We start from the raw sequence: 12,880 nt of genomic DNA on the forward strand, positions 1-12,880 counted from the left end.
AGAGGTGAGGTAGAATCTCCTCGGTATATACACATAGAGGTGAGGTAGAATCTCCTCGGTATATACACATAGAGGTGAGGTAGATTCTGCTCGATATATACACATACAGGTAAGGTAGATTCTCCTCGGTATATACACATACAGGTGAGGTAGATTCTCCTCGGCGTGTACGCGTAGAGGTGAAGTAGATTCTCCTCGGCGTGTACGCGTAGAGGTGAAGTAGATTCTCCTCGGCGTGTACGCGTAGAGGTGAAGTAGATTCTCCTCGGCGTGTACGCGTAGAGGTGAGGTAGATTCTCCTCGGCGTGTACGCGTAGAGGTGAGGTAGATTCTCCTCGGCGTGTACCCGTAGAGGTGAGGTAGATTCTCCCCGGCGTGTACGCGTAGAGGTGAGGTAGATTCTCCCCGGCGTGTACGCGTAGAGGTGAGGTAGATTCTCCCCGGCGTGTACGCGTAGAGGTGAGGTAGATTCTCCCCGGCGTGTACGCGTAGAGGTGAGGTAGATTCTCCCCGGCGTGTACGCGTAGAGGTGAGGTAGATTCTCCTCGGCGTGTACACGTAGAGGTGAGGTAGATTCTCCTCGGCGTGTGCACGTAGAGGTGAGGTAGATTCTCCTCGGCGTGTGCACGTAGAGGTGAGGTAGATTCTCCTCGGCGTGTACACGTAGAGGTGAGGTAGATTCTCCTCGGCGTGTACACGTAGAGGTGAGGTAGATTCTCCTCGGCGTGTACACGTAGAGGTGAGAGGTAGATTCTCCTCGGCGTGTACACGTAGAGGTGAGGGGTAGATTCTCCTCGGCGTGTACACGTAGAGGTGAGAGGTAGATTCTCCTCGGCGTGTACACGTAGAGGTGAGGGGTAGGTTCTCCTCGGCGTGTACACCTAGAGGTGAGGTAGATTCTCCTCGGCGTGTACACGTAGAGGGGAGGTAGATTCTCCTCGGCGTGTACACGTAGAGGGGAGGTAGATTCTCCTCGGCGTGTACACGTAGAGGGGAGGTAGATTCTCCTCGGCGTGTACACGTAGAGGGGAGGTAGATTCTCCTTATACAAGGTATTTACCTCTTGCCAGAGGTTAGAAACCAAGGGACATGACAACCATATGTGGAGAAAAGTGCCACTATCCAAGGAGCATTTCCAGCACTTATTTTAGCCCTGAGAGTACATCCTAGCAAGTCGTATAGGTGTTTTGTTCCATTGGGACATAAGCTTATAGTTTAGACTTTTTTTTCATATTAGTTGAAGACTTGGCCCAGGACTACTCCGTAAACAATTGTTCCAACTCTCCTTCCCAACCCATTATAAAGGACAATTTCTTGTCTTGTGTCTCCTCTGCCAGTAAAATACGGTACACCAAGGAGATTTGGGAATTATACGATTCAGGCTCTGGGGACCCAGGCTAGTCTTTCATAGGATGCACCAGGAATGCTTTCCTAGCACCAACCGCTAACAGGCACAAGGGGCCCCCAAACTAGCGAGCCCAGGAAATAAGGGTTTAATCATATTGTCCATAACCTCATGACCCGGCACAAATCCAACCTCTTCCCTGTGAACAAAGGATGGTATAAATGGCTGCAGACAAGATACTAGGATTTTTTTAGAACTGTTTCGTATATATGTTTAACAAGGATATGGGGCGATAATTACTACAAGTTGAACGATTCTTCTCTGGAGTATTGTTGTTATGGCCTGAAGTGCCTGGAGAAGAAATGGACAAGTTTTAGAGAATATCGTTAAAGGACTTGAGTAGAAGGGAAGTTCGCCATCTGGCCCTGGACTTTTGTCTATCTTCAGGCCGAGAACCACCTCCAGGATCTCTTGCTCCTTGAGGTCACAGTCCAGGCCGGAGGAGTCAACACCAGAGAGTCCAGAGCATATATGGACAGGTAGGCCTCAATAGTCTTCACAGTCTGGTTCTGCACATCCTTGGTGTCACCAGAGAGATTATATAAGTTTTGATAGTATGACTGGAAACTATCTAGAATATCATTAGTTGAATGGACCAAGCCTCTAGTAGAAGAGTTAATAGAGAATAAATAGGGTGAAGATATTTTGGGTGAATGGCCTTAGCTAACCATCGGCCACATCTGTTTCTGTATACATACAATTTCTTGTGAGCCCTGTCCTTGTGTTTTTTAACAAATGGGACTTTCGAATGTTAAAAATGCAAAGCAAGTTTTTGAAAGAGAGGATTTATTAGAAATCTCCAGGAACTCTAACTTTGTAAGCAGACCTCTCCCCATATGGGATCGCTCTTTTTTCAATCTAGAGCCATGCAAAATAAATATTCTTCTGACCACACATTTCAGAGCCTCCCATTGGATAGAGGCTGACATAGTATCCATCAGATGGTCACTATGAAAATCCTGAATTGCATTCGCACAGCTTTCAGGTAATGTGAATAGTTTAGAAAATTATCACTCAATCGCCAGGAATGGTTCCCACCTCTCTCCGATAAGCTCCGAAGAGTGTCAGAGACCGGGGCATGGTCCGACCCCAAAAAGAGACCCGTTGAGCAAGTGGGGACCAGGTCCAACAAGCTATCGGAAATTAATAAATAGTCTAAATGAGTATAGCTGTTATGGGCTAAAGAATGATAACTAAAGTCCTTAACTCCAGGATGTAAAAGCCTCCAGAGGTCGATGAGTTGTAGAGATATAAGAGCTCTGCTCAGCTTATGTACAGCAGCAGAAGACACACCAGACCTACCCGCAGATGAGTCCAGCAACGGGTCAAAGCAGAGGTTAACGTTTCCACCAAGTAATATATTGGAGCATGCAGCAAATCATTATGCCATGTTGTGTAATAACGTGAAGAGCATCTTAGGACATTAGGTATTTGGAAGTGGGTCTCTTGCAGTAGAGCAATCATCACTTCTTCTTTTTGGAGGTGATCCAGAATCTGGATGCTGTTTGCTGGTTTGTTCAAGCCCCTTGTGTTGTCGGAGCAGAATGCTAAGTTAGCCATGTCAACACTTTTTACCATTGAGCTCCTGCTGCCACGCACGAGAGAAGAAGAAAGAGGACGAGTAGACAGAATAGAGAATTGGGTATTATACGTACAGCTGGAAGATCTGGCCTTTCTATAATGTGATCATGGGCAATTAAAAAGTTCCCAAGAAGTTAGGCATGTCTCCCAGAGAATGAAATATAGCCAATATGCTTTTTTTTAAGCTGAAAAGGGTGTCCCCAATGTTAGGGAATATCTCTCTCTCTCAGAATATCTACTACAGGTCGTAGGGCTCTGCGTATTTGGAGAGTACACCTGGCTAGGTCTGACAGGATGGAGATTGCAGTGTCATGGTATAACAAGTTATTTGCTCCTCTGATGCCTTCTATGATGCCTCCCTTGTCCTGGGGTGTTTTGGGTCAGGCGATTTGGGACCCAATGCCCTGTGTATGCAGTCTATCTCAGTAGGGTGAGTGAGAGAGGCAAAAAAATTTTGAGCCCAACACTCCAGTTGCGTATTTCCGTGGAGATACCCCGTATACGGAGATTGTTTCTCTGGTGTCTATTCTTTGGTTGTGGATATGGGTTAAGAGGTTAGCGATTTGAGTGGATTGTTCTTGTAAAACTCGTCTGTTTGCCTCCAGTAAAGTAAAAGTCTGTTCTTGCTCTCCTCAACCATATTTATTGTGTCCCACTTGCTGAACTTCCTTCTGAATGAGCGCTAAAGCTTCTTTATGCTAAGTTTCAAATCACTGAAGAGTGAATCGGGCTCATTTTTAGTTGGCATAGCTTTCATGTATGCTCTCCAGTCCCACTCAGTGTCACATAGTGGAGTATCTAATGCTGAAGGACCTGTCATTTGTAATGCTTCAGCACTGCTGTCTGGGGAAGAAGCACAAGAGGTAGAATTGTGAGTCGCATCAGAGGATGGATGCTTTGGGGTAAACAGCAAGTTATATAGGTTATGGGAGGAATCTCCCTCTATGATCAATCTGATGATTGCTGTGCTTTCCAGTCCCACACTAGTTGCTCCCATCAGGTTCCTCTACTGCTGAGCTGGGGTGTGGGTGGGGGGGATGGAACATGTAGGCAGTGGCTCCATCTTGGGCACAAGTACAGCAGTGATAAAGACCTCCACACCATCAGGGACTTCCCCTAGGCCGGGACAGCAGAGATCCAGCTGTTCCATCTCTGTGGCTTCTTGCATTGCAGGTAAGTCCTGAGGAACTGCCAATGGCTGGGAAGGGAATGGCAGGTCAAGCGTACGTGGCATGCTAGTAGAGTGGTTGTGGGAGGGATCTGGCTGTCGCTAGATCTAGGGATATCTCCGGGCTTCCCCACCGCCGAGCCAGGTAGGGAAACTGAAGACGTGTGTGGTGGCACCATTTCGGATGCTGGGCTTGATGCATGTGGAGCACTAAAGAAACCTCTATGTTGTTGGGGTCCCCCTCAGGGGCCACCAGAGGGTCAGCTTGTTTATAAAAATGTGCCTAGTATAGCTATGCAGAACAGGAGCAGCGGGAGCTCACCTAAAACGCTGCAAAGCAAAAAAAAAAATTATATAAACTAAACTTTGTAGAATCGCAATCGTTTTGACCTACAGAATAAAACTATCATGTCATTTTGCTGTAACCTGCAAAGGTTTTTTATGTTGCCCGATGTCATACATACATTGCATCCCAAACGGCACAATATTGCAGTCCTCTATATTGTACACTGCAGCTGCACACTTTACAGAAAACACTTTAAAATGCAGCTCTGAACTTGGAGAAGAGCCAAAGGGATGGGTTCCTGATGACTTCTCCCTGCCTGGGTCGATTATCAGTCCAACTGATCCGGATGAGGAAAACCTTGTTGGGATTTTATGCTGCCTGTATTTGGATTAACCCAAAACTCCAGAAGGTTACCTCTTAACATCTGCAAAATGTTTGCCCTTATTGTCTTCTGCAATTGTATTTTTTACATGGGATTTTCTGTGTTTTTTACATTAGTTCATGTTCTTTCTATTGAGGTCCTACAGTATAGGATCTTCTGATGTCTTCTGCATAAGAAACGTTTCCTAAATGATCCATTAAGGATGGAGAAGGACAGAAGCAAGATGTCGGAAAGTGTATTAAATCTCACCCTAGAGATACTCTTCCAGCTTACTGGGGAGGTGAGAGATTCTGATGATGTCACATTACATCATACTTATCTATGGTAATAACAGATGATGTCACTGGGGAGGTGAGAGATTCTGATGATGTCACATTACATCATTCTTATCTATGGTAATAACTAGAGATGAGTGAGCACGCTCGGATACGTCAGTTACTTGAGCGAGCCTCGCTCTTCTCGAGTAACTGCATTCTTGTCTGAGCGTGCTCGGGGGGTAGCGGGGGAGAGAGTGAGAGAGATCTCTCTTCCCCCTGCTACCCGCCTCCGCTCCCCCTGAGCACGCTCGGACAAGAATGCAGTTACTCGAGAAGATGAGGCTCGCTCGAGTAACTGACTTATCCGAGCGTGCTCGCTCATCTCTAGTAATAACAGATGATGTCACTGGAGAGGTGGTGAACTATAATAAATATTACTACAGGCATTTCCAATGTCTTCCCATATACAGGATTACACAGTAGTGAAGAAGACCTCTAGTGATGGCAGTTGGGCCCCTGTGTGTGATGGATGGGGAAGACCCCTGAGCCCAATCACGGGGCCCCCAACTCACCCCCTGATACAGAAGGACATCAATGTACAGAAGATTCTAGAACTCACCAACAAGATGATTAAGCTGCTGACTGGAGAGGTGACGCTGCAGGGAATGCTGGGACATTATACAGTAACAGCACTGGAGGCTTCTGGGTAATGACTGTATATTGTGTTGTCAGGTTCCTATAAGGTGTCTGGATGTCGCTGTCTATTTCTCCATTGAGGAGTGGGAGTATTTAGAAGGACACAAGGATCTGTACAAGGACACCATTATGGACACCCGCCAGCCGCTCCCATCACCAGGTAATAGACAGGACTAAATACACGGGGACTTTATTATCTGTATGTGAAGAATGACTTCAGTGTCTGTCTGTGTTTCCTGCAGTTCCATCCAGTAAGAGAAGCCCACCAGAGAGATGTGCCCGTCCTCTTCTTCCACAGGACCATCAGGTAGATGGAGATGTCCCTCTGATCTGTAGAAGGCTGTGAAGCTCTTTGTCTTCAGTTTTATTAGATGTCTTCTACTTCTGTGATGAGGCCGGTGGAGATGGCAGGATTACCGGCCATCGTGAAGCCTTTCTACCCATGGCGAAGGTCGGGAAGTGTATGGTTTCTTTATAACGAGAGCACCTAATGAGAAGACTTATAAAAACATGCATGCTCTTCTGGAACATTTATGCAAATTGAAGATAGAACAATGCCACTGCATTGCCGCCTATTGGAACTCTTATTAACAGGTCTGAAATTGACTTGTAGGAATGCTGCCTTGTATTAGGTGGCGCTGTAGTGGTATTGTTCCATCTCCTATTTGCATATTTTGACAAGGAGCATGCATGGCCTTATAAGTCTCCTGACACGTTCTAGGTGCTCTTCCTAAGAAGGAATGATTCCCTTCTTGACCCACATCTATAGGCCTCTCACTACACAGCCAGCATCCTACTGTATACTAATGAGGGACAAAAACCATGAAACAGTCATTCTGTACATCTCTAGAAGACTCCAGTTTTGGCTCATATTCTGTTATTATTACAAGGCTTGTTAAAAGGTCTGACATTGACTTGCACATATGCTACCTTCCAATAGGCGGCGCTACAGAGGAATTGTTCCGTCTACACATTAGCCATGCCAAATATACATGAATATGTAGGTGGGGATATACTGTTTGTGTGGTTAGTTTAGCTGAACTGAGTCGTGAGGCTGAATGCTCCCCACTATCATCCTGCCAACTCACCAGGACCCCAAGCCTAAACCTCCAGCAGCAAAATCAGAACCATCTACTTTTTTCATGCTATCCTGTCTGACACAATGTGCATTGTGTACTGAGACTCCTCCCCCATCTCCAACACATACTGTACTCAGAGAGAGGGGGAGGAGTTAGGTAATCTTTATATATATAGACTAGCTGATATACCCGGCCTCGCCCAAGTTAATTTGATATAGGTGTTTGTGTTGTTTGCATGAAAAATTTTATGAAGTCGAGGTTATTTTAGAGTAACCGAGGAATAAAATATGTATACACCTAGAGGATTCTCCTCAGGCTGCATGTAACAATGTCCCACTGCAGAATGTGCCACCCCTCCCACTCTCCTCATTTAGAACCTAGAGAATGCTCGCACCAAATTTCACGCTTGTACCACACCGAGAAGTTACATTACATAGGCTTGCACTTACTTTTGCAATTAGCATTGAATAAGTGACCCCTTTGATTTTCCTATTTAGGACCTAAAGAATGGTCCTGCCAAATTTCATGGTTGTATGACATCGGGAATTTAGAGAATTAGATTAGGTACATTACATAAGGGTGCCAATACTTTTGCACTTAGCATTGAATAATCAGGTTGAGACCCCTTTACTTTTCCTATTTAAGACCTAAAGAATGGTCGTGCCAAATTTCATGTTTGTACAGCATCTGGAAGTTAGAGAATTAGATTTACTACATCACACAGGGGCGCCAATACTTTTGCACTTAGCATTGAATTTTCGAGTTGTGACCCCCTTTACTTTTCCTATTTAGGACCTAAAGAATTCTCCTGCCAGATTTCATGTTTGTACCATATCGGGAAGTTAGAGAATTAGTGGAGAGTCAGTCAGTGAGTGAGGGCTTTCACCTTTTTATATGTATAGATGCGAAGGCTCTCACTCATTGATTCACTGACTGACTGACTCTCCACTAATTCTCTAACTTCCGGATGTCATACAAACTTGAAATTTGGCAGGAGCATTCGTTAGGTTTTAAATAGGAAAAGTAGAAGGGGCACAACATAGTAATAGGTTACGGATGCGCCATGTAAAACAGCTAGGTGAGTATAATCGGTGGTAAAACGAATATCAACTCACCTGGTGCGCAGCGAGGTAAATCTAACCTAGACGTACCTCACTGACACCAATGATCCAGGAAGGCTTATCGCAGGTACTTTATCCTCTCGTATCCGTAACCAGACGGGGAGCCGCAAGCATATGACAAGCAACACCAATAATGGGTGCTTGTAACAAAGTATAATTAACCGAAAAATAAAAGAAATGTTTGCGCTCGGAGGGAGAAAGCGAAAATTCTAATCCAATATTTTTTATTAATTGGTGACAGAGCAACGCGTTTCAGTGATCACATGTCGCCTTTTTCAAACTCCTCTAACATAACTAACACACACATTTAAATAGATAAAATGCAAATTAACAGATCAAACTCGCATGTTCCGGCGCCGTCACATGCAAACCGAAAGTAGTATGCTGTGATAAGCCAGGGAGGCGGGGACACGTATCCCCATTACAAGAATACGTCTGGAAAGACGTCACATGGAACGCACGTTGCGTTCCATGTATTCAAATGAAACTTTATTTAGACATGTTTCGAAGACACATGATATGTTGGCGGCTTTTTGTTACACACCGTATAAATGGTGTTATATCTATTGCAGTTTATGTTGGACTGCATCATTATAACTACTACCTTCCGAAGACTATATTTACCAGTACTATCTGTAAATAATATTTAAATTAATACATATATAAAATGACAATTAAACAACCACAAAAATACTGCTTAAATTAATACCTGTATAAAAACTAATAAATAAAATTTAAATGATCTCATTAAAATATTTATATAATTATTTATTAAGGGGCACATCATGATTATTCAATTCTAAACACAAAAAAATGCAATACAGGAGTTCTTTTCTTAGAAACCATAAAGCAGGGAATTAATTTTTTGTACACACACACTACCTTTAGGTCGTGGAGGCGTACTAAGCAGGTCTTTTTGAGAAATTCATTGTTCAACTGCGATAATTCACGATCAAAACGCAAATCTTGGAAATTCAGTATGTAAATAGGAAAAATCAAGGGGACACAAATTAATTATCTACCTCACCTCTGTGTGTGTATATAATGAGGAGAATCTATCCCACCTCTATGTCTATATACTGAGGACTATCTATCCCACCTCTATGTATTTATAGGGAGGAGGATCTAGCTGACCTCTGTGTATATACTGAGTAGAATCTAGCTCCCCGAGACAGAGGAGAATCTACCTCACCTCTATGTGTATATACTGAGGAGAATCTAGCTGACCTCTATGTGTATATACTGAGGAGAATCTACCTCACCTCTATGTGTATATGCTGAGGAGAATCTACCTCACCTCTATGTGTATATACTGAGGAGAATCTAGCTGACCTCTATGTGTATATACTGAGGAGAATCTACCTCACCTCTATGTGTATATACTGAGGAGAATCTACCTCACCTCTATGTGTATATACTGAAGAGAATCTACCTCACCTCTATGTGTATATACTGAGGAGAATCTACCTCACCTCTATGCGTATGTATTGAGGAAAATCTACTTCACTTCTATGTGCATACACTGAAGTGAATTGACCTCACCTCTACATCTATACTGAGGAGAAGCTAGCTCACATCTGTATGTATAAAGTATTTATAAATGCGAAAGACCTCACTCATTGACTCACTAACTAACTCTTCGGCTTCTAGACCTGCAGCTATGTGGCTTAGATAACTAGTCTTGTCAATTTTAGTCAATCATGATGATTGATATTTCTGGTCATGTAAAACCTTCCACACGACTTCTCCAACCGTCTGCTGACTTTTACAATATTTGTCTCACAGCTTTTGTATCCGGATGAAGATCCGACCAATATTAATACTGCAGAGACAAATGTGAGGGGCGATCAGCGGTGTAAAGAGGAGATTCTTACAGATAACCACCCAGGTGAGTAGTAACCACTAAATACAGCAGAGAAGAGTCACAGATTCTCCTCGGTCAGCGGCTGCAGATAGTTGTGTAGATTTATAAGCCCTGTGATCTGTCAGTTTCCGCTGTATATTCCCCATCAGCCGGAGTGCAAACTAAATATGCATACAATGGGATACCGATGATATCTCTTAACCCGATAGGTGATAACATTTAAATATAACTCACAGAAAAAAAAGCCAAATATGCGCCACCTGATAAACTGCAGGACAGGCTCAATCCCCTCGTACCCTAGTAGCATGCAGAAAGCCAGATTGCAATATGAGGGAGCTAAATTTTCAGTGCAGACTAATGTGCAGCTGCTCAACTCAACCCAAGATTGGGGAAGGGCTGACTGCAGACAAAATAGTCTGCACATATGAACCGATACCAAGATGCCAGCCATCGAGAAGTGTGCCACACCATACAGGAATACAATCCCTACTCGCAAAGCAGTGGATTGCCCTGTATCACCACAGTGCGCCACACTGGCATGACATCCCTAGCTCCTCCAGCATCCATAGAACAATTCATGTAAAAAAACGCTGATAAATGCGGGTGTTAGTTCGTATTTTGGCCAAAACGCGTAAGCTGACAGGCCGCGGCAAGGCTACCACACGTCTATCAGAACCTATGCTTTCTCACTATTAACTAAATTGAAATCACATTTAATGAGCATTGGAATATGGATATGAAATATATCTGAGAAAGAGATTTCTTCATGGAATTCTATCAGTACTGATAAGGGAAAAGGGTCCAATTTTCAGTGTTCAGAACCATTATCTCTTATTAGATTCATAAGATGTGACTATGTTTTAAGAGAAAAGAGAACGTGGAGACATAGACCCAGATACCAGAATACAGAATGTGGAGACATAGACCCAGATAACAAAATACAGAATGTGGAGACATAGACCCAGATACCAGAATACAGAATGGGGAGACATAGACCCAGATAACAGAATACAGAATGTGGAGACATAGACCCAGATAACAGAACACAGAATGTGGAGACATAGACCCAGATAACAGAATACAGAATGTGGAGACATAGACCCAGATAACAGAATACAGAATGTGGAGACATAGACCCAGATAACAGAATACAGAATGTGGAGACATAGACCCAGATACTAGAATACAGAATGGGGAGACATAGACCCAGATAACAGAATACAGAATGGGGAGACATAGACCCAGATAACAGAATACAGAATATGGAGACATAGACCCAGATACCAGAAAACAGAACGTGGGGACATAGACCCGGGTAACGGAATACAGAATGTGGAGACATAGACCCAGATAACAGAATACACAATGTGGAGACATAGACCCAGATAACAGAATACAGGATGTGAAGACATAGACCCAGATAACAGAATACAGAATGTGGAGACATAGACCCAGATAACAGAATACAGAATGTGGAGACATAGACCTAGATAACAGAATACATAACGTGGAGACAGACCTAGATAACAGAATACAGAACGCGGAGACATAGACCCAGATAACAGAATACAGAACGTGGAGACATAGGCCCAGATAACCGAATACAGAATGTGGAGACATAGAACCAGATAACAGAATACAGAACGTGGAGACATAGACCCAGATAACAGAATGTGGAGACATAGACCTAGATAACAGAATACAGAATGTGGAGACATAGACCCAGATAACAGAATTCAGAATGTGGAGACATAGACCTAGATAACAGAATTCAGAATGTGGAGACATAGACCCAGATAACAGAATACAGAATGTGGAGACATAGACCCAGATAACAGAATACAGAATGTGGAGACATAGACCCAGATAACAGAATACAGAATGTGGAGACATAGACCCAGATAACAGAATACAGAATGTGGAGACATAGACCCAGATAACGGAATACAGAATGTGGAGACATAGACCCAGATAACAGAATACAGAATGTGGAGACATAGACCCAGATAACAGAATACAGAATGTGGAGACATAGACCCAGATACCAGAATACAGAATGTGGAGACGTAGACCCAGATAACAGAAGACAGAATGTGGAGACATAGACCCAGATAACAGAAGACAGAACGTGGAGATATAGATCCAGATAACAGAATACAGAATGTGGAGACATAGACCCAGATAACAGAATACAGAATGTGGAGACATAGACCCAGATAACAGAATACAGAATGTGGGGACATAGACTCAGATAACAGAATACAGAATGTGGAGACATAGACCCAGATAACAGAATACAGAATGTGGAGACATAGACCAAGATAACAGAATACAGAATGTGGAGACATAGACCCAGATAGCAGAATACAGAATGTGGAGACATAGACTCAGATAACAGAATACAGAATGTGGAGACATAGACCCAGATAGCAGAATACAGAATGTGGAGACATAGACCCAGATAACAGAATACAGAATGTGGAGACATAGACCCAGATAACAGAATACAGAATGTGGAGACATAGACCTAGATAACAGAATACAGAATGTGGAGACATAGACCTAGATAACAGAATACAGAATGTGGAGACATAGACCCAGATAACAGAATACAGAATGTGGAGACATAGACCCAGATAGCAGAATACAGAATGTGGAGACATAGACCCAGATAACAGAATACAGAATGTGGAGACATAGACCCAGATAACAGAATACAGAATGTGGGGACATAGACCCAGATAACAGAATACAGAATGTGGAGACATAGACCCAGATAGCAGAATACAGAATGTGGAGACATAGACCCAGATAGCAGAATACAGAATGTGGAGACATAGACCCAGATAGCAGAATACAGAATGTGGAGACATAGACCCAGATAGCAGAATACAGAATGTGGAGACATAGACCCAGATAACAGAATACAGAATGTGGAGACATAGACCCAGATAACAGAATACAGAATGTGGAGACATAGACCAAGAAAGCAGAATGTGGAGACATAGACCTAGATAACAGAATACAGAATGTGGAGACAT

The 12,880-nt window shown here is 43.3% G+C and overlaps 1 protein-coding gene across 2 annotated transcripts in view; it reads left to right on the forward strand.

The window, feature by feature from the left end:
* Window positions 1-12,880, forward strand: part of LOC136629155 (zinc finger protein ZFP2-like) — a 38,874-nt gene that overhangs the window by 8,520 nt on the left and 17,474 nt on the right. The window contains exons 2-6 of one of the 2 annotated variants that reach the window (XM_066605310.1): window positions 4,968-5,102; window positions 5,550-5,729; window positions 5,812-5,935; window positions 6,018-6,082; window positions 9,761-9,863. In XM_066605310.1, coding sequence (XP_066461407.1) covers window positions 5,025-5,102; window positions 5,550-5,729; window positions 5,812-5,935; window positions 6,018-6,082; window positions 9,761-9,863 — 550 coding nt within the window. In that variant the 5' untranslated portion in view covers window positions 4,968-5,024. Of the gene's footprint in view, window positions 1-4,944; window positions 5,103-5,549; window positions 5,730-5,811; window positions 5,936-6,017; window positions 6,083-9,760; window positions 9,864-12,880 lie in introns of those variants that run through there. The other variant, XM_066605311.1, reaches the window with a different exon arrangement.

The sequence above is a fragment of the Eleutherodactylus coqui genome, chromosome 5 (genome assembly GCF_035609145.1).
Source record: "Eleutherodactylus coqui strain aEleCoq1 chromosome 5, aEleCoq1.hap1, whole genome shotgun sequence".
Lineage (NCBI taxonomy): Eukaryota > Metazoa > Chordata > Amphibia > Anura > Eleutherodactylidae > Eleutherodactylus > Eleutherodactylus coqui.